At 39.4% G+C, this 24,836-nt stretch overlaps 1 protein-coding gene across 6 annotated transcripts in view; it reads left to right on the top strand.

Annotated features, from left to right (window-relative positions):
• The window catches only part of ATXN7 (ataxin 7), a 144,070-nt gene that overhangs the window by 85,731 nt on the left and 33,503 nt on the right, over positions 1 to 24,836 (top strand). For 5 of the 6 annotated variants that reach the window (XM_030801503.1, XM_030801505.1, XM_030801500.1 and 2 more), the window contains one exon: positions 2,807 to 2,911. The exons of the other annotated variant lie outside the window; for it this stretch is intronic. In XM_030801503.1, coding sequence (XP_030657363.1) covers positions 2,807 to 2,911 — 105 coding nt within the window. The remainder of the gene's footprint in view (positions 1 to 2,806; positions 2,912 to 24,836) is intronic. 6 annotated transcript variants of the gene reach the window in all.

The raw sequence follows: 24,836 nt of genomic DNA, 5'->3' as shown, positions 1-24,836 counted from the left end.
GTAGAGACAGGGTTTACTATGTTGGCCAGGCTGGTCTCGAACTCCTGACCTCGGGTAACCCGCCTTCCTCAGCCTCCCAAAGTGCTGGAATTACAGGCATGAGCCACCACGCCTGGCCCAGGGAGCTCAGTTTCATAGGGTAGAATGAACTAGGTTTAAGTATACCATGTTTCTTTCCGCAGAGGGGATGTGCGTGTGCATGCTTTTTAGAGAGATTCAGTGTGCTCATGAGAAATTAAGAACCGAGTTTTCCGGTCACACAAACCAGAGTCCTGGTTATGCTGCTTTCTTGCTGAGTGATACTAAATAAGTTTGTTTCTCCATAAGTAAAATGGGGATTATTTTGTAGGGTTATTGTTAGAAATAAATGGGAAAAACCGTGTAAGAACTGCTTGGCATAGGGCCTGGCACATAGTAGTCTCTCAGTAAATGTCAGCTGGTTGTCATTATAGTCATCATCAGTTGCAATTGATCTTAAGTTATTGAGGAGATAGAAATTTTTACAGAAGTATAGATTCTTGGTTCCTTACAGGATAATCCCTACCTTTTTAGTTTTACTAGTCGTAAGTCTCAGAAAAGGACCAAAGGAACCAGGGCAAAAAAGAATAATTTTGTACATGATAAACGTCATGTGACAGATTGAATCCTTATTATTTGAAAGGATCAGTTTAGGTTTTTATTTCTCTTAATTGCTTTATTTTTAAAGGGGTAGAGGGTTAGTCCACAGAAGAATCTGGTATCTGGCAATGTGATCTATTTTAAGCAACATTGCTTTACATTCAGAACTGAGGGAAATCACAGAGACCACCAGCAGCACATTGCAGAGACCTAAAACTAAACTAAGACTGTTTATTTAATACTGTTTTAACTGCTCTCTAATAATAAAACTATTTGAGTTAATTTCATTAATAAAATTGTTCATTTGATATCTATCTCACACTTTTCAGTTGTAAATTATGAATGTTATACCAGTTCTGTAATTTAGATGTATCAGAGGCATTTAGCACAGAAGCATATGGAACTTACAGTAAACGACTTTAAATTTTATTTTTCAGAACGAAATGTCAAGAAACTGTAATCTTGGAAAATGACTTATTACATGTATATCATTGCATAGATATAACCTTTCCCCTTCTCCCACATGTACTATATTTAATTCAATGTGGGCAGGCTTTCAAGGAAAATAGCATATTGTTTGGCTCTTATTTTTTATTAAATAAGCGTAGTCACAGAAGTCTGTAGTCTACTGGAAGCTTCTTATCTAATCAGTTTATACCGTCAAAGATGGTCAGCCTTGACATTCCAATTTATTGACATTGGAATCTGGAAGGAATCTCTAGATATCATTATTCCTCTGGTCTTCAAGAGGTAAGAAATCCAAGCTACATTATAAGTCAGAATTGAATTCCAGCTATTGACCTTAGACAAAGTACTTTACCCCTCTGTGAGTCAGTTTTCTCTTCTGTAGAGGGGGGATATAATGGTGTCTACCTAGGTAGTTGTGAGGATAAAATGAAATAATAGCATGTAGAAACTACTCGGTGCTGCAAGTACATCCCCAAATCGTGCTGGACTCTAGTATATTTCAGATTATAGCTAGCTATCTGTGCAATTCAGTATAATAGAAACTGTTTAAGAAAATTCAAGCCGTAGCCATGTGTAGATACTAGATCAGTAATTTGGTATTTTAGAGATTATCATGACTTGACATCTCCTTAAGGAATTTTCTTCTCCCTTTAAAACCACCAGGATCTCCCGGGCTGGAGAAAGTGTGAAATTAAATCTTCATAGGAAAGAAAGTAGATGCTTATCAGCTTTTTGGATCTTCCCCCTTGTCCTTTAAACTTGGTATTTGATCTACTAAAACATTTGCTTAAATTGAAGTGTGCTAATTATCCATTCATTGCAGATATTCTAAATAGTGAATATAGTGTAAAATGCTGTTGAAAATCCACTGATTTTGAAATATTTAAAAAGTTAGATTCTGGATCTGAACTTTAAGCTCTGTTCCCCAAATTGTTGTTCATAATTAATTGAATGATTGAGATGTTTTAGTTAACCATATTTACCATATATCAAGTTAGTTTCAGTTTTCATGTATATGCAGATAGTTTAGTTTTACTTTTGCATTTAATTAAGTTGCTGTCTTACTGTTAAAACAAACAAACAGCTCGTATCCTACCCTATTTTGGTAACCAAACTGATTAATGTATGAAACGCTGTTTGTACTAAAGTTCATTCTGCCTTTCTGGTGGCATTAGTATGTAAGCAAAAGGACTAGAGGTTGCTATGACTTGGGAAAAATATATGAAAATAATTTTCTTTATATGACATGCTAGCAAACCAGCAATTTTACCCCTCTGTCTCTGCTCCCTTTCTTAGTTGTTCCATAGAACTCAGGAACCAGAGAGCTGGAATCGAATGCACAGTTAAACAAATAAAAGCATTTAGATGGTACAGCTTTGTGAACTAAGCAGTTTATATGGTTGCAGATTCTTTCCCTTAATTCTTGGTAGAGTTCATCTAATGTTTCTTTATTGTGCAAGTGTATTCATTGTTTGCATTTTTAAAGATTGTCTGTTTCATCTCATCATAATTATTTTTGGTACCCTTTAACCCTTTTTAAAGTGTGTTTGTAAACCTGGTTTGATTTCTTTCTGTTTAATAGTGGTGGTCTACCACACCAGTTCATTTGTCCTGGTACGCTTTACAATAAGGCAACTCCTTTAGAAAGTGTTGTTTCCCAAAATGGTTTTATATCAGTCAGAACCAGATGAGTGAGTGATGCTCTGTTTCTGTGTTGCAGACATGCCAATATTTGGGTTCTGTCCAGCCCATGATGATTTCTACTTGGTGGTGTGTAACGACTGTAATCAGGTTGTCAAACCACAGGCATTTCAATCACATTATGGTAAGTGCTTAACCATTTAAAAAATTGTTAATAGAAGGTAAAAGGTAAAGCAAGATTAAACTAAGGAACAGTGATGGCATGCATAGGGCATCATGTCCTTCCCCCACCAGGAAGTAGACTTTTTAATTCACTCAATGGGTTAATAACTATCAGATGTTGGGTATTTTTAAATTTTTGTTAAAAGTGATAGGAATTTTTTTGGCTTTTATCGAAATTAGAGAAAGTATAGTTTATAAAATCTCTCCTAAAATGTTGCATCAGTATAATTACAAGTGTGTTTCCTTCTGGAGCCCCTGGTTGTCAATTCAGTGGATTTTAAAATTATTTACACTCACAGTATGGATGCATGGGCTTTTTTTTTTTTTTTTTTTTAAGGAAATGTGATTTTGAAACTTCTCTGTTCAATAGTTTTAAATATTGGGTGTTAATTGTTGAAGAGTCCAAATACAGTTAGTTGGCATTGTCATAATGCCTTTAAAGTGTTTAAGATAAGATTCTGATTCTAAAACTTGGTTTTCTGCCCTGTTTGGCTCAATAGCAAATCATAAGTATTTGAATACCTACCTTGTTGCAGGCATTGAGTATGTAGTATGATTCTTACCGCCACAGAGATTACAGTCTAATTGGAGAGGCAGGCAAAACTAACTAGATACACTTTAAAAATAACTATAGGTTTTTTCCTCATTGCTCTTACTGCTACAAATGCAAGCTTGCGATAGAGAGTAACACTGGGGTTCTTCTATAGATAGAGTGTTTAAAGAAAGCATCTTAGGAGGTGACACTGGAGCTGAGTCCTAAGTGATGAGAAGGAGCAACTCAGGCAGCAATCTAGAATAAGAGCGTTTGATGCAGAGGGAACAGCCAGCACACAGACCTGAAGAAGGCCCGTGTGGCTCAAGGGTATTTAGTATTTAGAGAAGGGAGGTAGAAACTGGAGGAATCCAGCATTATAAGCAGGAACCTGATATTCATAGGCCAGGCTAAGAAGCAGCTTGAGAGCACTGGAGGATTTATGTAAGAGAGTAACACAGTCCTATTTCGGTGGTTGATTTGCTGAGAATAAATTCTGGGAGAAGGGCAGAAGTAGGGGGAATAGTTCAGAGGCTAGAGGTAACACTGGACTGAGAGTAAGATCTGGCAGTAGAGCTAGGAAGGCTGCATAGCTTTGAGATGCGTTTTTGTTGTTGTTGTTGTTGTTGTTGTTTTTTTGAGATGGCGTCTCACTCTTATCGCCCACATTGGAGTGCAGTGGTGAGATCTTGGCTCACTGCAACCTCTGCCGCCCAGATTCAAGCAATTCCCTTACCTCAGTCTCCCTTGTAGCTGGGACTACAGGCACCCGCCACCACGCCCAGCTAATTTTTGTATTTTTAGTAGAGACAGGGTTTCATCATGTTGGCCAGGCTGGTCTCGAACTCCTGACCTCAAGTGATCCGCCCACCTCTGCCTCCCAAAGTGCTAGGATTAGAGGCGTGAGCTACTTCGCTCAGCCAAGAAACATTTTAAAGTTAGAATTTACAGATCTTGCTGTTGAGACTGCTGTTGTTGGGTTAAGAATCACACCATCATAAGCAACATTCCACCATTTTTTTCAAGGAATAAATCCTTTATTTAACCATAAAAAGATTCTTTGAGTTCCTGCTTCTAGGAGAAGCCCTAGGGTAGGCACTAGAGTGGGTACAGAGGTGGATAAGATGTCATTTCCCTGCTTCTGACTTGTGGACAATACAGACAATATTTTGGAAAAATCACTTGTAATCCACTAAAGATGGGAGGTGTTTTACTGGGGATAGACAGAGCTGCCGCATATGGCTGCACAGTTTGTGCACTGAACAACCGTATTTTGTGGCCCCAGGTTGGCAACAAGGTTGACGTGAGCAAGCACAGGAGCAGGAAATTCCAGGCTCTCTGGGATGTGCTGCACGAGTCACCATTGGCCAGAACTGATGTACCCACCTGTGGATGAGTGGAGTGCAAAGGCAGGCTGGGACTAGCTCATAGGGCCTCAATGCCAATCGGAGTTCCCTGCTCTGGACGTGTTGGTGAGGACCTGTTGCAGATTTTTTAGAACCAGAGTGATGTGACTTAGTGGTGCCCCAGAGAATAGATGGGTAGAGTGGATTCCTTAGGTAGAAAGAAGACCTGCTCTAGGAGCATTTACTCATTGGTTACAGCATATTTATATGAAGTTTATTATTTTTTTAATCTTCTCATTGCCCTCTTAGAATATCAGTGTATGGGTAGGAAAAAGTGTCTTTTTTTTTTTTTTTTGAGATGGAATCTCGCTCTGTCACCCAAGCTGGAGTGCAGTGGTGCGATCTCGGCTCACTACAACCTCTGCCTCCTGGGTTCAAGCAATTCTCCTGCCTCAGCCTCCTGAGTAGCTGGGATTACAGGTGCATGCCACTATGCCCGGCTAATTTTTGTATTTTTGTTAGAAATGGGGTTTCACCATGTTGGCCAGGCTGGTCTGGAACTCCTGACCTCAAGTGATTTGCCCGCCTCGCCTTCCCAAAGTACAGGGAATATAGGCATGAGCCACCAAGCCCGGCCAGGAAAGTATCTTAAAATCACATTTTTCTGCCTTTCTCCTTTCCTGCCTTTCAGTCCCTAGCACAGTATCTCCTAATAAGATGCTTGTTGAATGAGGGTTGGTGGTAACTTCAAACATGTAAATGGGAAAGTGTGAATTCAAGATTCGTATACTCCAAGGTCTCCTGTGGCTTGGCAGGAGATGTGACTGACAGAGCCACTAGGTAGGAGGTCTGAGGTCCCTCTAGTGACAAGGGAAATATTAAAGATAGGAGAGTTCCTGGCAGAAAGATGAGGGCCAAGTGCTCTGAGAGAGGGATTCTGCTGGGAAATGTGTAAGGAATGTCCTCTTTGAATCAGCAGTGGAGGAGATGGCTGCTGGTGGAATTGATAAGAGGTTTAGTGGTGGATGGGGGTTTGGGAGAGTAACTGCATGAAGTAGAAGGAGGCATCATGTGGTGGCCCTGGAGTGACACCCCACTTACTTGGAGGGAAGGAGAGGTGGGCAGGGTTCCCAGGACCAACAACCTTTCCCAGTGCTGCCACAGTCTCTTCTATCTTTTGGGGACAGCGATTGTGACAGGAAAGATTATTTTTGGAACATTTTCTTTTTTGTTGAAATTTTTAGAAAGCCAGTTGTTGCATTATTGTTTTCCACAGTTAACAAAAACAGATTTCAAATTCAGAATCTTTCAGAGTGACTGTTGTAGTCTATTTACCGCCAAAAGAGGGATGGTACTTTCTTTCCGTGATATTGGTGAAAATGTGTCGGCAGTCTTCTGTGAATTCATGTATTGCTGATATCCATCTGTGACTTTTATGAACAAATGAATAGTTCCTACAAACTCCAGCAGGCAGTTCCGTTAAAACCACTGCTACCAGGACAAGAAAACATGCTACAGTGGCAGCAAGTCTTGTAAAATCAGTCAGTGTTGGTGGTAAAATTATTCTGAATTGGTGAGCAGCTTATTAGAGTAGTTAAGAAGCCCTGTACTTTTTTGCTAGCCAAGCTGCAGTTTTAGGAGTTAACAATTAACCAGGATTTCCATTTGAGCAATGATGGTGAATGATCTTGCTGCCATTTTGGCATTTCCAGTTTTTCAGTCTGATTGTTCTCATAGCATAGTTTGCTTTCTTGGAAACTACATAGTAATACCATGATTTCTTGATGTTGTTTTAATGTTTTAAAATACTCCAGTGTGCCTCATATTTCTCTTCAGTTACTTAGTATTTTTAAGAGTAAGGTGTGAAACCCCATCTCTACTAAAAATACAAAAAATAAGCCAGGCGTGGTAGTGTGCGCTCCCACTTGGGAGGCTGAGGCAGGAGAATGGCGTGAACCCTGAAGGTGGAGCTTGAAACCCTGAAGGTGAGCCCAGATCGCGCCACTGCACTCGAGCCTGGGTGACAGAGCGAGACTCCGTCTCAAGAAAAAAAAAAAAGAGTAAGGTGTTTCTTACTGCTAATTTCAGATTTAAAAATATAATTCGAATCAGTGGATCCCAAACCTGCTGTGCATCTGAATCAAAGAGGAGCTTTCTAAGTGAGCAGCTTCCCAAGGCCCACTCCAGATGCTCTGAATGGGAATTTCCAGGGATAGAACCCAGGAATCTGCGTTCTAAACAGCTCCCTGGGCTGATTCTGACACACTGGCTGGCTGGGATGCATTGCTTTCACAGATGCAGATACAGTCCACTCTGGTGGAGCTGCTGCTTGGTACATACAGTGGCAGACATATAGTGACTGACAGAGATTGGTGCTCAGAGATGAGTTGAGCCAACCAGAATGGCAGGAAGGGAGGACCCTACTTTTTAAACTATGTATATTGTGTGCTGCAGATGTCACATTAATTGCCAAAAAACTGAGTAGGAGGCAGCGTTGAGATGGTGACGTTCCTAAGGTCAGAAGCCCCATTCTTTTGAGGTGGGAATCTTAAGTTCTTCAGTTAGTTTAGTGATAAGTGTGTTGGTCCTGTACTGGCTACTGAATAGCATAAACTGTGTACTACTACTTACATGCATTTACTCTGGATCTGAACGGTGGGATTAGCACAGGGTTAGCAGATGACTTGTGGGGTGCTTTTGAGGCTGTATACTGAGAGCTTCCCAGGAATTGCTATTTTGTGCTCTGCAGCTTCACTGAGTTTGCTTATGAAGAATACCTTAATGTTTCTCTTTTATGCAGACACAGGGGTGATCTTACCTAGGAGAAATAGATGAATGATGTTTATTCAGCTTGGACAAGTACCACATTTAGAATCTCTGTGATTAATTGAAACCCTACTCAGATGTTGGCTGTTGAAGTATTTGCTTCAGATTAGTTTGGCTGATCCACTTGTTCACCTTTGGGCTCAGCTTGAGTCTCTGAGCAGGTTGGAGCAGCCACCTTTTCCCAACCTTAATCAAGTGCTGGCTTTATCATCTGCTGACTTAATTCCACCTAGTATTTTTCTTTAAATCAGACCACTTTTATTTAAATAAATCAATTTACAAGGAAAATCTTAGTAGAACAATAAAGGGGGAAACTAGTGTTGTCTGCTATAAGAAATAGTAAATGTGAAAATGAATGCTGTGAAAAGAAGATTATTTAATTTTATGTTGATGCTTTTGCCAGTGCTGGCTCTGAGCCTGAGGCTTGCTCTCTGTTAAAATGGAGACTAGCACATTTTAGGCAAGTGTTGTCCACACAGTAGTGTGATATTATCAGGAAAATGGAAAGAGATTGGAAAGGGAGTAAGTTTTCACTTGTCATTTGATGTTATTAATATTAGAGAGTGATACCTACTCCATATTGTTGGGAAATACCAGCTCAAGTTCTTGAATTTTGTTAAATCAGATGTTTAAAGAGCTATTTACTGAGGGCAGCCTTAGCCCTAGGAAATAACAGACCTTGAAAACAGAATTTTAGAATCTCATGTTGATCTGTAAAAAGACCACGTAAGACAAATACCCTTTGTCATCTATCGATATGTTTATATATTGAGCCACTACTGATCACTGTGAATGGTATGTGAGTCTGTTGGTGAGGCTTCAGTGTAAAACATCTGCCTTTCTCTCAGACTGTTCACAAACAGAAGTGTCAAAATTTGGCTTTTTCATGACTTTATGAATGTAGTTTTAGTAGAAACACTCCTGTGATCTTACAGCTTTCTCTCCTTGCACATATTACAAATCCTGTAAAATTAACAGCTACACACATTGCTTGGACTTAATGTTCCTTGATATGCACTGAGGTGGTTTGGCTTCTTTTAGATGCTAGTATAAATTATATTTTCTAAAATACCATTTTCATCAGGATGAGCAAATTACTCATATATTCATATGAGAACTTACTCATACTTTTTTGAGCCGAGTAATTGGTTTCAAAGGATGTTAGTACTATAAGAGAAAAATGTTAGTACTATAAGAAAAATGAATTTTTACTCTGAGATCCGATGGGCTGGCTCTGGCAAAAATGCTGCTTCTCATTGTTGACAACATTTCTCATAGTCCTGACCAGCACTTGCCGTCGTGTAATTATCTTGCATCACAAAGCAGAGGTTTTACCATTTAATACAGAACACTTCCCTTGGCTTTTGCTCTCTGATTAACTTAGACCTGGAAAGTAGCAGGTTCAGATAGTTTTTAACATGTCATTTTATTTAGCTCAAAACTGTTTTTGATAAAGAGAATGTTTTTTTCTCTTAAGTATGCTAAATTTAAGTCCACTTACTATGGTAACTTAGTAGTACCTGGTGATTTACAGAGAATTTTTGCATGTATTATCTTATTTCCTGTTCTTAACAATCCACTGAATGGATTTTATGGGTAGTTTACAGATCAAACTCGTAAATTAAATTTCATTCACACAGATAAAATATACCAACCAGACCATCTTTTCTACCTACTAACATTGATTTATTTTGCATGATAAGGATGTATTGAGTTAAAAAAAAAAATTCGGAGACAATATGAATCGCCTGTGTCACAAAACTATCATTAGTGACAGATGTTCTAGCTGAAGTAGAATTTTAAGTTTGCTTTGAGAAGCTGGATCAGTATTGTAAACCTGTTACCTCAGAACATTTAGTAATTCAAAGATATAATGATGGCACGTAGGTAATTGATTTAGCATAGTCATTGGATTTCTCTTCTGCCTGTTCTACTTTATTTAATTCTAAATCATAGTAGCTATCTAAAGCCAAACTCCTCTTTTTGTATGAGACTCATAACATTTTGTAGCTTCTTTAGAGAATTGGCTGACATGTTTAGTTCTGCAGTCAGTATAAAGACTGAAACTTGTTGCAGAGCAAAAAAAATTACCTCACTCTTTTGCTTGGAAGACTTGTACCAGGTCTTTCTCCAGCAGTCGGGGGATGAGCCAGGGATGGGAGCTAACCAAAACAGACACATGAAAACATGAATGATGTCAAGGTGGACATTAGTTTAACTCTGGAAGGAAATTCCAGGTTGGCCTTTTGCCCTAAACTTCTTGTCATTAAGTAACCATTTTTGGATAAAGAAAGAAAATGTTTTTTCTTTCACTTGTCATTTATTGTTATTAATATTAGAGAGTGATAGCGTGACATACAGTGTATTCATTTTTTTCTCTGCTACAAGTGAAAGAATGCTAATTAAATTTTTCAAATAACTTAAGTAGCATTAGATAAAGGTTTATTCTCTCTCAGCTAATATAAATTTCTTTTTTCCTTAGTTGTATTATAAGCAGATATCTTTAAAATAAAGTTATGTCATTTGTAGGAGCAACATTTTAATTTCTAGTTATAAAATGTACTTATTTTTCCTCTTACTGATATCTGTGCTTTTATGAATGTCTGTGCCTTTGGGGCTGCTTTAGAAACGAATTAAACTAGCAATGGTATTATTTATGCATTTAACAAAATGTACTGTGTGCCTAATATATGCTAAGCATTGCCCTCCACTGAGGTAGAAAAACAGCGTCTGTGGCCGGGCGCGGTGGCTCACGCTTGTAATCCCAGCACTTTGGGAGGCCGAGGCGGGTGGATCACGAGGTCAGGAGATGGAGACCACGGTGAAACCCCGTCTCTACTAAAAATACAAAAAATTAGCCGGGCGTGGTGGCGGGCGCCTGTAGTCCCAGCTACTCGGAGAGGCTGAGGCAGGAGAATGGCGTGAACCCGGGAGGCGGAGCTTGCAGTGAGCCGAGATCGCGCCACTGCCCTCCAGCCTGGGTGACAGAGCGAGACTCCGTCTCAAAAAAAAAAAAAAAAAAAAAAAAAAAGAAAAACAGCATCTGTGATTTCATGCACCGTATATTCCAACTTAATACAATATATTGCATTAAGGAGGAGAGAGAAAAATGAAATTGTGAAATCAGATTGTTTCAGGTAGTGATAAATGCTAGGAATAATGTGAGAGAAAATGACTGCGGCAGACTACTTTAGGTAAGGCTAGTTAAAGGAAGCCTGTCTCTGGAGTTGATGTTTAAACTCAGTGACGAAAGAGAGCCAGCCCATTTGAAGATGTAGAGGACAAGTGCTTCACATAGAGGAAATAGCAAGTGCAGAGTTCTTCTTGGCAGAAAGGCCAGTGAGGAGGCCGAAGGACAGTGTGCAAGGAGGAAAGGGGTCCAAGTTGAAACTGGAGAAAGTGAGTCCAGGACCAGATGACACTGGGCTCTGCCAGCCATGAGAAGAATCAGGATTGGACGGTGCAGGCAATGGGAAGTCACTGGAGGATTTTGGCCAGGAAGTGTTACGATCACATGGTTGCTGTACGGAACACAGGGGGCAAATGTGGAACCAGTGAGACCAGTTAGTGAGCTGTTTTATACGAGTTAAGGTGAGAGCTGGATCAGGAGAGAAAGCTTAGATTAGGATTGTAGCAGCAGGGGCAGAGAAGTGTGAACAGAATTAAAATCTGCGTCGGAAGTATAAAGCCAGCAGGGCTTGCTGATGGACTGGGAGAGGAAGGGAGGAGGAATGACTCATGGGGTTTTTGGCTCAAGCAGCTGGATGAATTTACTTGAGCTTATGGATCAGGAGGTTGTTCTTTCAGTTTGTATATGGGCATTTATTTTTAATGAGGTGCACTGACCTGAATAAAAAGTGTTGATGTATTATATTAAGTCTTTAGGCATTTTCTAAAGATTGTAGAAGAAAATAATTATTGCAGTGATGCCAAGTTGGGGGGGGGGGCGGTCATTTTTTCTTTTCAGTTTTTTAATGTTACTGTAATCTAGTCATATAAGCCAGGAAACAAAAGAAACTGTGTGCACTTTCCTGGGACTTCTCATGTATTCATTGGGTAATTGTGAAAATTTATTGACTAACAAAAACCACTACATTTCAATTTGTTTTTAATTATTAAAATAAAATACATTGTAAAAGAAATTAAACAACCAGAGGATAAGTATGCAATCAGAATGAACAAAACTCCTTCATCTTACTTTTCAGGGGTACAGTTTGACATGTACTCTTGGAGGGTTCCTAGAACCTGGACAAACTAATATTTACCAGTATATTTTTTCCCCCTCACATAAAAAAAAGTAGATTCAGTGTGAATTTACATTTTTTACTTAATAATCTATCTAAAATATTTTTTCATGTTAATACATATTGTTCTGCTATAGTCTTTTTAAGGACTGCCTGTTATTCCACTTTATTAATGTATTTCCACTTAACCTGACTCCTGTTGATGGACACTTAGATCTTCAGTGTTTTGTTACTGTATACAGTGCTCTAAGGACCGTCCTTCTTTGGGAATGTCTGTCAGTATTTCAGCATATTGATTCTCCACATGGAACCTGGTCACAGTGCCCTCCAGGTTTGTACTACTGTGATTTGATGAACTACTTCAGCAGTTCTGATATGGGTTGCCACAATAATAAGGCAGTGAAAATGTGAGTTTCTGGCAATATCTATCTTTATATATATATAAATTATTTATAATGTATATATGTTTCAAAACATTACACTATACTGTAAATATATAGAACTTTTATTTGTCATTTTACCTTAATAGAGGGAAAAACTGTTGGAAATTTTTTTTTAAAAAGGCTTAATAAAAATTAAGCAAGAAATTATTATTTTATATATATATGAATTGTTGGTACTCACCAGTGTCACTCTTGACTTGCCTGCTACATGTAGAAATCATTAGCTATTATAGGATCGCCATGCTTCAGCTTTAATGGAGATATTTCAGGATATAAATCCATATTTTATTTATATTTTCTAAAAAGTACTTTTCCTGACAGTCATTTCACAAGACTAATTTGTACGTTGACTAAGATAAACACACCTGCGATTTCAACCCTAGTAAGCTGTAGTCTTACGTATGACCAGAAGAGGGAGTTTTTATCACTTCTTAATGCTGTGGTACCTACTACCTGACTGGAATAATTCCTCTGATGTATGTACTAGTCCAAGTCCATAAAACAAACTGGTTTGGGAGGGGCCCAATAGCTAAATTTACCTATTTCCCTCATCCCACATTTTGTGTGTAGAAATCCCACTCTTGAGGTTTACTTCAAAGTAATTTTATACCTTTTTATCTTGTGCATTTGAATGTTAAAAAAGAAGAAGAAAAGATAATTATTTCCATTTAAAATAAAATACAAATAGCCCCTGATCACACAATATACAGTTCTTGGTTTGTATTCTCTTCAGGTTACAAATAAACTTTGGAATGAAATTTGTTTCATTGCCTCTTATGCTTGATATATTTTTTAAAAAGGTTGTTAGAACTTCTGTTTTGTTTTTTTGAGACAGAGTCCCACTCTCTCGCTCAGGATGGAGTGCAGTGGTGCAATCTCGGCTCACTGCAGCCTCCACCTCCAGGTTCAAGTGATGCTCATGCCTCAGCCTCCCGAGTAACTGGGACTACAGGCATGCGCCACCACACCCAGCTAATTTTTACATTTTTAGTAGACAGAATTTCACCGTATTGGCCAGGCTGGTCTTGAACTCCTGACCTCAAGTCATCTGCCTGCCTCAGCCTCCCAAAGTGCTGGGATTATAGGCGTGAACCACCATGCCTGGCCTACAACTTCTAATACTGAAGATCTGTAGTGAGCTTTAGAGAGTTAAGATGTTATTTTGCCAAAGTGGCTAATAGGCCTTTTTCTGGTTGATTCAACTGTGGTCTGTTGCGCTACTTAAGTCTCAGTCTGCTTAGCCAAACAAATTAAGAGAGTGACAATAATCAAGATACACTTGTTTGATGTAATACCAGAATTTGGTATTTCTTTTTTTTTCTTCTTCTTCTTCAAGACAGATTCTCACTCTGTTGCCCAGTCTAGAGTGCAGTGGCACAATCTTGGTTCACTGTAACCCCCACTTCCCGGGCTCAAGCAATCCTTCCACCTCGGCCCTTCTAGTACCTGGGACTACAGGCACGCACCACCACACCTACCTAATTTTTGTATTTTTTGTAGAGGCAGGGTTTCACCATGTTGCCCAGGCTGGTCTCAAACTCCTGGGCCGAAGCAATCCACCTGCCTCTGCCTCCTGAAGTGCTGGGATTACAGGTGTGAACCATCACACTTGGCCAGAATTTTGTATTTCTTTAATTTTTCTTAGCTACCTTCACAGTGCATTTTTATAACACAAATTTTTTAGACCTGTTTCTTTATAGATTTTTTGATCGGCATATGAATATATGAAATATATACACCTATAATGTATTTTTATATAAATACACAAATGTAATCATCTCAACTATTTTCAGTGCAGCCTTTTTCTTATTTCTTATTGGCTCTTTCAACTTACCTGCCTTCTCTGAGTAGCAGTCCGTGCTACGCTATAAATCATACATGCTTCATTCTTAGTATGTAACTTAGTATGCATCCTTGTATATTTTTCTCATCCTTCTAACTCTATCCAGGCACATAGAATCATGTATTTTATTAGTAGGGGCTTTTGGTGATAGTTTTACAAAAAAAATGGATCCTGTTATGCACACTTCTGTTCCTTTTCTACTCAACAATAGCTCATGTAAATCCATTCACAGCCCTGCATAACGCTAATCCCCTCTTTTTAATGGTTGCATACTGCTTAAAGTGTGGCTGTGCTGTAGCTTCCTCTGCCAGGCCCTCTATGGACATTGATTTTGTTTCTTGCATTTTGTCTGTGTAAACCAAACAGCAGTAACCACTCTGGTACATACATACTTAATTACTGGTGGTTTAGTTTCTGTGGGATAGAGTCTCAGGAAGGGATTCCTGGGTCACAAAAGATAGTTATTTGCAGTGTTAATAGCTGCTGCTGGATTGCTTTCCAAAAAGGCTATAATACTTTATATCTCTACCAGCCGCTATGAGAGTATCTCCAAAGGAGTAGGTGTTGTATTTATTTTTCTAAGCTTCCGTTTAATTTTCTAAAGCCTCTTAACAATGTTCCTTAGACACATACACACACACACATACACACGTATGATTAATTTTAATTTGAAATAAATTTCTCAAACAAGCACCAGTCTGGTAATGCTTAATAATATGAGACAGGGATCTTTCAAAACGAGTGATTATTTTAAAAAATATTTAAACAATTATAGGCAGTTTCCCTGGCATCTGTGGGAAGTTTTTATTCATTCTGTATGGAATTTAAGGAAGAAATCTCATTCTCTTATGCTAGGATTCCGCTATGCAAAATGTGAGGCCTCCTAAAGGATAACAATTTTGAGTGTGATTAATTGCAAGGCCAAGGAAAAACTATGGCCAGTTTTGTTTCTGATCACGCTATCCTCTTTGCAGTTGGTATGATTGGTCACCTTATAACAGTGTTCATTGCGTGTTTCAAATAATGACTGGGCTGAGGTCACGGTGTGGTTAACTCAAAGCCTGTGTAAATCAGGCCATGAAGATATATTTTATTTGCCTGCCTTACACACATGAAGTGTGGCTGAGCCCTGGAGAGCCATAGACCAAAAGATCAGCTAGAGGAAGGCTGCTGCATGGTTTTAGCCCGCAAGGTGAATTATCCCCATTTAAATTTCATCTCCCACCTCTCCTAATCCAGTGTGAGTACCTAATGAGCTCTGGATAATAACATAGCAACATTTCTAGGTGAAGCTAATCTGATTCTGGATAGCAGGCTTCCAGGCCCACAGCCGAATGAATTGCTTGGTATTTCCAAGTTTGAAAATACTTTTTTCCCCTTTCAAGTGCTCCTTGGCAGCAGGTAAGGAATGTTAAAGCTCCTGTAAGTGCCAATTAAGGCCAATTACAACTCGCCCGGCCTGCTGCGACAGTGAAGTGGAGTTAGTGGAGACTTGTATTCCTGTAAAATGGAGAACTGGCTTTCACCAGTGACAGGAACACAGTATTTCATAACTGCCAGCAGCTTGTTTGTTGACCTCCAGAGCACTGAATGACACCTCTGCTGCCTTCTCAAGGATTCAGTTGAGGAAATCCCAAGATTTGTAGGGGACTTGACTAATTTCTATGATAGAAACCTCAGTTTTTCTGTTTCTGTTTAACTCTTCTTTTCTATCATCCATCCAGTTTCTCCTTGGTTGTAATCATAATAGCTAACATTTGCTGAACGTTTAACAAGTGCTGGGCATTGCATTACCTGCGTTATCCCAAATTTACTCCTCACCCCAGGCTTGTGGGAGGAGGCAGTATCAGTCCTTAGCTCTCCTGAGTCTCTTGCCCATGGCTGCACAACTAGAAGTGCTCAGACTGCAGGCTGGCTGCCCCCTGAACCCAAACCTTGAGTGCTCCTCCTAGCCTCCTGCAAGTTTGCTTGTTTGCTACGAATAGGCTAATGCACAGTTCAGAACTCCCTTTGTGCACTAGAGTAAAATTGACATGTGTGCACCATCCAAACCACAGCTGATACATATAATTTTCGGTCAGTGAGGCACGGATGTTATTCTATTAAGATGTTATTTTAGTCTGTAGTATTTTTTTAGTCTGTAGTCTTAATTTTTTTCTTAGGGAAAAAGAAATATGACCATGTCCCCAGACCTAGACACTTACATCTGAGCCGTCACTGGGATATTTAATATCAGATAAACTTTATTTGGGTAGAATATCGAGAAATGGTTTGAAGAAAATTGTGATAATGCTTTACAAGCAGAACAAAGCAGCATTTGCTTAAACATTTTATTCACGGCATTAAGAGGGGCACATGTGAGTGTTTAAAATTTTAATCTGAGCTTTGTTCTCAGTTTCTGTGTATTTGTCTGTATTATTGGTGTACAAAATTATATTTTCCTGGCTTACACAACCATTCATCCCTTTTCTGATGTAGGCTTAAAAATAAGTTAAAATTGGTTTTTCTCTTGTTTATTTGTGAACTTAAATATAGACGTTTGTTTGTAGCATTTAAGAACATTTGCTAAAATTCACCCTGGTTTTCTACAGGGTTGCAGAACGACTTGATTCTTAGAACTGTCTTGGATTGGCTGACTCTCATAATAATATTTTTCACCACTGGTACAATCACTGTGTATGAAAGGGAATATTAGAAAGGCAAGCATTTGTGCTAGGAAGGCCAGCAAGGACTCTGGTGTTCTGTCGTACAAGTACAGTGATAGGGAAGTGAGGTTTAGCTCGAGAAAGATCCTCCTACCCTGTTCTTTTCTGCTATTGATGGCATTAAGGAGATTCCTTGGCTACCCCTGCAGGGAGGGCAGGTGAAGTAGGATGAACAATACTAAGACCTGTGGCAATCAGGTTGTACAGCCATGGAATTTTTTTTTTTTCTAGCTTAAGAGAAGCTTCAGTGAATTAACTTAAAATTCTTATTTTCGCTTATGAGCTTTTGAAAAGATTTGGGAGATGTGTCCTCATCTTGTGCTTCTAAGGCTTGCTGATGGCTCTTCCCTTGCGTTCTTCTAGTGTCTTCTAAGGGCTACCATAGTTTTAGATTGTGTGAACGTTACTGTAAGGAATCGGGGGGGAGAAAAAGTGGGTTTCAGAAAACCCCCTGGGTCTTAGTATTGTTGACATGGGTTGGGATCTGAATCCTTGTGAAAATAGGGCAGTGCAGCTACTGTTCTTTTGTTTTAGAGTCAATTTAGAATTTTGTCTAATAGAAGCCGTTTTCATGCCTGTCTCAGAACTCTTCCCCACCCCTTTCAGGCTAAATCATTTCCACATATGTAATTCATGACTTTTGCCAAATATTCTGTGTGGGGTGATAGGATTCTGTAGAAGAATCTTTTGCTGCTTCTTTTGATATTTAAAAGAGTTCATTTTGAACTATCAGGTATCTAAGTCGTTATTATCATAAAACTCAGATCACTTGGCAGTTTTTTCCATGTCACTTGTGGGGATTTTTTGTTGTTGTTGTTTTGTTTTTATTAGAGCTCTGTCACCTGGGCTGGAGTGCGGTGGCACAGTCACAGCTTACTGCCGCCTCAAAGTCCTGGTCTCTTGCCTCACCCTCCCAGGTAGTTGGGATTACAGGTGTGAGCCATTACACCCCATTCTGTGTCATTTGACAGTAGATTTGTTGATCGGCCAGAGAGAGGGAGCATGATAGGGATGATAGGGAAACAGGCCAGGAAGACACTATTTTCAAGGGGGCACTCAGTGAGAGAAATTCTTGGATTTAAAAGTATGAAAGCTTTAGTCAGTCCTCCAGTGATTAAACAACAAACTGGACAAACGTGGATATGAAATTATACATATTTTACAAATATGCACAGAAAGTGGGTTCAGATTTTTTGTTACTAGATTTAGGAAGGAAAAGTATGCTTAGGAATAATAAACTTTTTTTGAAAAGCTTAGCAACTATAGATAGTATAGGGGAAATAAAACCTGGAAAAATGCTGCAGGTATTTTATGGAAATGTTTAACTTTAAGACCTTTAGGTCTACTGAGATTTAAAATGTAGGTTTTTAAATAAATCATGTAAGTTTTGTAATATACCTGGTAGTAGCTTTGTCAGTTTAAAGGTATTCAGAAAAAAATTCACAAAGTATAAGTAATTTGCATTTTAGCAGGTTAAGCTTACAAATTCCATCTTCCCCAGTTTTGACAAGTTGCCTTTCAAATAGAAAGATTAATTTACACCGGCCAGGACGCCTTGTATGACCATATTAGATGAAATTAGACTCCACCCCCTGTTTTCTGTTGATCTGCCAGGACCTTTGTAATTCAAGTGCTTTTTACAGTAGTAGCAAATGTTACATAAGCCCAAACATGGAGCATATTTGGAGTTGGTGGGCAGACCCAAATCATGATGCAAGCCTGCAGTAGCAAGTGTGCAATGAAGCACAACCAAATTCTGTGAATGGAAGGTAGCAAGACGCCTCTCCAAAGCAGCCCTTCTGCGCAGGAGCTGAAAGCTCCACTGGGTAAGTTTTCTGAGGCAGTTTTCAGAGGCTGGGCTTGGCTCAGGGCCCAGCTCTGGATGAGCCTGTGGACGGTGGGGTAGGTCTTTGCTAAGCTTACATAGAACCAAGCAGATTTGAGAAGAGTTTATGCAGGCCTCTTTCCTCCTGGCGTTTGTCTTGCCCTGCCAGCAGGCCAGGAGGGTTCCGCTGCTCAAGTAGTGGAGGGAGGGAGCCTGCAGAACTAGGGGATCAGCGTGGGTAATCGCAGCCACAGGGATTAGCTGCTGCAAGCTGTCCACAGAAGCCATTCTGAAATGGCATTTGAGTGATCTGGCCAAAGTTCAGATGCAGACAGGAGTCGAGTTTGTTATTAACTCCAACAAAATGCTGAGGTTTGCACCAAACAGTTCCCATATCTCAAAACAGAGAGAGTATTGGTTACGTCGCTCTCTAAAAATGGAGGAACGTTGTAACACGCTTTAACTGTTTGTTTTTTATCTTACTTGTGGTAAGTGAGGTTTCATGACAGGCAGTTTGCAGTGTTTCCTGTAGAATGTGTTTGAAAGCTGTTTTGTCAGATACTTCAATTCCACAGCAAAGTTTCAAACAGAACACTGCGTCAAGAGGAAGAACAACTTCAAAATACAAACAGTAACCCTAGGAAGTCATTCAGTAACTTAAATTGAGTGTATAAAAATTTAATTATGGACTGACTGCCAGAAAAGATGATTTTTTTCAGTTGTGTTATTAAGGTAGCCAGCAGAGCTAAGCTGATTCTTCTTGGGTGGATGTGGAGGCTGTTCTCAATATTACCTTACCTGTCTCAGACCTTATGTCTTCATGCAGGAAGTGAGGTGTCAATTGAGTTCTTTAGTTTTCAGGAGGTTCAGATTTCATGCCTTGTGTAATAATGAGCTTGACCGGATGGTTTTAATTGAGGTTGAAATTTAGCTCCCAAGTTGTAGACTTTAAATATGAAAAGATCTTAAACCTTTAATCAAATTGCTGTTGATTCTCTATAATTGATTTTTCTGAAAACTCTTGTCAGACAGTTTTAGGTTCGTTGTTTCTGCTTTCGTTTTTGCATGTCACTTCTGATGTTTTATTAGTTGACAGCCCTGGCGTGCAGGTGGAGCAGATACTGTTTCTCTCTAAAAAATAAATGTGTGTTGCAGACTCAGTGAAAACATTGGGATTCCTGGGTAATTAATCACTCATTCCTTATTAAAAGAATGTATAATGAAGGAAGCTGTAAGGCTGTGTTCAAAATGTGAGGTTTTTCTTATTTCCATGTTCTGGTCTTCAGGTATTCTGCCCTCCCCCACCCAGAATAAGCTGATATAAAAAGGATATAAAACTCGTGGAAAATAGCAATAAGGATTGTGACTGGCTCAGTGTAGCACTTTTCAGCAGATAGTTTTGTCATTTCGTTGAACCTTGCAGAGTTGCTCTTGTTTGTTGGACTGGAAAGATGATGCTCCCTGTTGGGATTCCTACACAGAAATTTCTATTTTAAAAGACAAAACAGAAACAACAAAACAAAACCCAGGCAGCTCCTCTAATTTGAGTTTTACCAGGTTCCTTTTATTCTCTTTTTGTGTTTTTGTAAAAATTGGATTGGAGTGATTAAGGGCATAGTTTTGTTTTTTTAATTGTCTTTTAGCATTTTGGTAATAGCCCATATGTTTCATTTAGGAAAATGGTGACCTAGACCAAATGGAGACTATAGAGATACTTGTGTAAAGACTGAGTGTGTTTGATGCTGGAACTACAGATAGTAAAACAAATTGGAAGGCTATCCTTATAAAGGTAAATTGCTAAAATTCTAAGGTGTTCTTTTCCCTAACAGTTAGAGGATTAAATCAAAAGTAGCTAGAGACTGGTGGATTTTGGTTTTGGCTCTCTCTTTTCTTCTCACATGTATACCTGAGGTATAGAAACAGTTCAAGTGAATGATGGTGTAAGAGGAAGAAAGGGGAGTGAAATTTTACAAAATGATGTGCATCACCTAGATAGTGAGGTCAAATAAATCGGCCGGGGTGATTTATTGCTGTACTCTGTCAGCATCATTCGGGTAACACCGTGCTCTCTGAGGATAGCAGAGAGAAGTCCTTATGGCTGTTAGCAAAGTAGAAGTGTCAGCCAGCATGTCATTCATTGTGTGGTATCTGTAGTCAGAAACAGTGACAGTAAGATCACAGAGGTGGTGTAAACAGTTGGATGGTTGTGTTAATGCTCAAAAGCAACAGCATCCTTTTCCCAAAAGGTACTTTCCCTAAGTGTTGTGCGTATGCATGTGTTAGAGAGGATGATAATCCTCGGGTCAAAAGTCTGCACCTTGAACAGGGTTGCAGGAGCATAAAAAGGGCGTCCTTCAGGAACTGAACTGATGACTCAGACCACTCGGTTTTACTTAAGACAAGCTGTTTTATGAAAGACAAAAAAAAGGGTGTTATACTCATAGCCAAGGTGATCAACTGTTATAACATTCTGTACCTCCTCTTTTTCCCTATCATTCCATCTTTTTCAATAAAATATTTGGATTTTTTTAAAGCCCTTTTACAAATGTTTGCAAAAAGCAGCAAGTTAGGCAGGGAAGGAGTATCCCCCAGATATTCAATAAGTTTTTCATATTTCTCACATACTTGAAAGCAGAGTTCAGAAAGAACAGTCCTCTTGGGAAGAATTCCTGGCAAGAGGATTATTTGAGGTTGCCATATTTCTGCTCCTTTCTTAGCAACATTATTTACAATCCATTCACGCCTGTCCCTTCCCCCACTGGAGTGGAGTCGTTCTCCCTTGTAATCTGCCCTTTGTAATCTGTTCTCTTTCATGCAGCCAGTGTGAATGGGTATGCTGCAGTGCGCGCTCTGCCCAGAGACGTGGAAATGCCAAGAGACCCGAATACTTTAGTGGAGCCTTTATTTCTGTCATAAAGCACTGACTTCAAGAGCTTGATAATTTGATTAGGACCTTTGGTGAAAAGTTGTTTCAAGTGGCCCAAGTGCTATAAATGACTCTCTTTTCTGCACTTTCCCCTTATGTTTTAATTTAAAAGCACCTCTGCATTAGGGGGAGGAGAGATGCATTTGGCAGAGGTAGCAGTTGGAGACTAATTTGTTAGGGCAGCTAGTGTTGAAATCATCCTTTTCAGTTAAATCTCTCTAGTGGAAATGATGCCGAGTGCTTTGTGGCAAGGACTTTTTCTTTCTCAGTGTTTTCCAGTGCCATTTGTAACCCACCTAAGCATGCTCTGGAGTTGCCTCACAGCCCCAATTTTGGGTAATTGTCCTTTGAGGCACTGCATGTCAGAGGTCAGTTCTGAATTCCCCAACTTGAGATTTGAATGTTCCAGGGACAGTCCCACCGACTTGCTTCCTTTTTTAAGCAATTAGACTACACTCAGCTCTCTCTGGAATAGTTTCATCAAGTGCCTGGGGAACATAAGGAAATTGGATCAAAGATAAAGCAGATTTAGGATTAAAAGGACCTGTGACTACAAAGAGTGGATGGAGTAGGACCATGTTTGCTTGTCAGGCTACATGTGAGTGCTTTTAAGAAGAATAAGAAAATGTAGAGGGAAAAGTTGACAACAATGAAAGTAGTGAGGAAATATTAAATGCTTGATGTTCATGTGTAGTCCATAGTGTGATTTTCAGTGGTATGCCAAGTATTTTTTAATATTCCTGAGGGAAAAAAAAATATATATATATATATATAAAACTCCTACATCAAATACAAAGTCATTCTTTCAGAGATATTATTGCTTAGGATAATGCTAAATTAGTACCTAGTCAGCCACTGAATTTTAAAAAATATATTAAGTAAATAATGGTCTAGATATTGTGCAGATTTGGAAAAGGATCCAAAATTTGATTTGTTGTGAATAACAAAAGTTTAGGGAAAACACTAGTCTGGAGCAAAGTAGACATGTAAGAAAAAAGTGCTGAGTTTGTGTGTGTGTGTGTGTGTGTGTTTTTTTAACGCAGTCTTTATTTCTAGTCTGCCTCAGGTCCTGCTCTTGGATGTTTTCTTAAGGAGTTATAATCCTTGTGAAAGACACATGATGCCAGTTGACACCTCACGAGTTGTGTTTGGTGGCCTGGAAATGGAGTATGACAGTTTGGATTAATTGGGAGCTGTATAATGGCAAGCTGCAGTCATTTTTCAACCTGGACATAAAAATAAACAATAAATAATTTTGTGAAGGGACAGCTTAATGAATGACCTAAAGTTTTTAAACTGAGCTTTTGATACATGCATTGTTACTTACTGTGACTGGCCAAAGACTGTGTGCGTGTTTACGTATGTTTTACATTTTATAGCCATGTATAACCTTCATTATTGAAAGTCCTTGCTTTAAATGGGCGTCATTATGGGATGTTTGTGGAATGGAGCTGTCAGAAGGCATGAAGTCATGCATTCCTTGAAGCATGCATTGGTATTTCTCATAAGGCCCATCCATGCAGACAGAGTGCACACTCTGTTTAACCTTAACTGAGTCTATCTCAAAGTGTGAGTGAGTTTCATTTAAAGAAAAATTTGTGGGTTTTACTTAGAAAATCTGCCCAAAATTTCCACCTTTGAATCTGTAAGCTGAATTTGAGACTTAATCTTCATTTTATTCTAGTTGCAGTTCTTCCTGAGTGTCTTCTGAGTTCTGTGAGGAAAATGAGCCAACCTTTTATTTGTAAAATAACTTTAGCTTGAGTGAATGTTCTTTTTGTTTGGTGTGAATTTGCTGATTTTTAAATGAATTCTTAAAGTTGCTCCCCTGAGCTATCTTAGAAGAGGTTGATATCTTCCTGAAATGGCATGTAAAAATATGTATACTAAATCCTTATCACACTGGAGAAGATAACTTACAGTAAAGAGGGTTTGGTTTGTTCTTAAATGATTTCTACCTGCTTTAGAAGTCAGGAGGTGTTACTTGTGAGTACTTTTCTGTGTAAATAAATAAGCCTGTAGCTGGCATCAGCCAAGCTAACAGGGGCCTCTGTCTTATGTGCTGTTGAGTTCCCAGTACTTGGTCCATAGTAGGCTCTGTGCTGCAGGCTTTGCAACTCTTTATCGTTTAATCCACAGCAGTCCTGCAAAGTAGGCTTGGCAGTTGAAGATGCTGCCGAGGATGGAGTGAGCTGGTTGCCCAGGGTCACCCAACTAGTAACTGGCAGAGCAAGGATATGAACCCACATATCCCTGACTCTAAAGTTCTTGCCCTTTTCAGGTAATCTTTTAAAAAGTATTTTTATTTGATGTGGATTCTATTCAGGCTGAACTCAACCCATACATATCAAGACTGTGCCCAACAGCCCTGAGCCTCTGCTGGGAAAGTGACCATAAACAACCTGAGAGTGACTCGAAGCATGCATATTGTACTGAGTATTGGTTGGTGGGTCCAGCCTTACCCTACTGAGCAGGTGTTTGCTAATGGTCTTTTGTAGAGCATGCTCATCTGGAAACTGTGTAAGTTGATTCTTTTTAGCCAAGCTATAAAGACAGCCCCAGTTGGCACTTTCTGTCACAGTTCACTCTTCAAACTGATGCAGGATTTTTCTTCTTGGTCACTCTGCAAGCCAGGGATGCCTGGCCAGTGATATGCCCTGCTTGGGCCTCCCTCGGCCACGCTGGGTGTGTCACAGCTTGCCTGTGTTAAGGTTGTACCTGCGTTTGGCGGTTCCTGAGCTGTTGTATTGCACCCAAGAAGAATGAGGATACGTGGAACATTGGAGGGTGAGAAGAGTGGAGAAGAATTTTATTGAGCAATGAAAATGGCTTTCAAGCAGAGAGAGGATTCAGGGAGAGGGGAATATTTTCCCCATGTGGCTGGGTCTGGGGCCCTTTATGGACTCAGAATGGGGAGTGCCTGCTGATTGGTTTGTGAGTATGCAAAAAAGTTTAAAGGGAAGGCACAACTCAAAGGTGGGCATGACAGTGTAGAAAAACCAATTTGGAAAGGGTAGGTATATATAAAAATAGGTGAAGGGTGGGGACCAATTAGAGGAAAGCATCCCAAACGGTAAGACAAATTCTTAATCCAGTCCTAGGATTTAACTTGTAGCTTGGTTTTCAGGCTTTAAACTATCTTCGACTTGGAGGTGGGGTTTCGTCGGAGACCCTCCCCTGTCTTTTTAGGCATTTGT

Source organism: Nomascus leucogenys, chromosome 21 (genome assembly GCF_006542625.1).
Source record: "Nomascus leucogenys isolate Asia chromosome 21, Asia_NLE_v1, whole genome shotgun sequence".
Classification (NCBI taxonomy): Eukaryota; Metazoa; Chordata; class Mammalia; order Primates; family Hylobatidae; genus Nomascus; species Nomascus leucogenys.
Note: the sequence above shows the minus strand (reverse complement) of the source record. Positions and strands in the feature narration are given on the sequence as shown.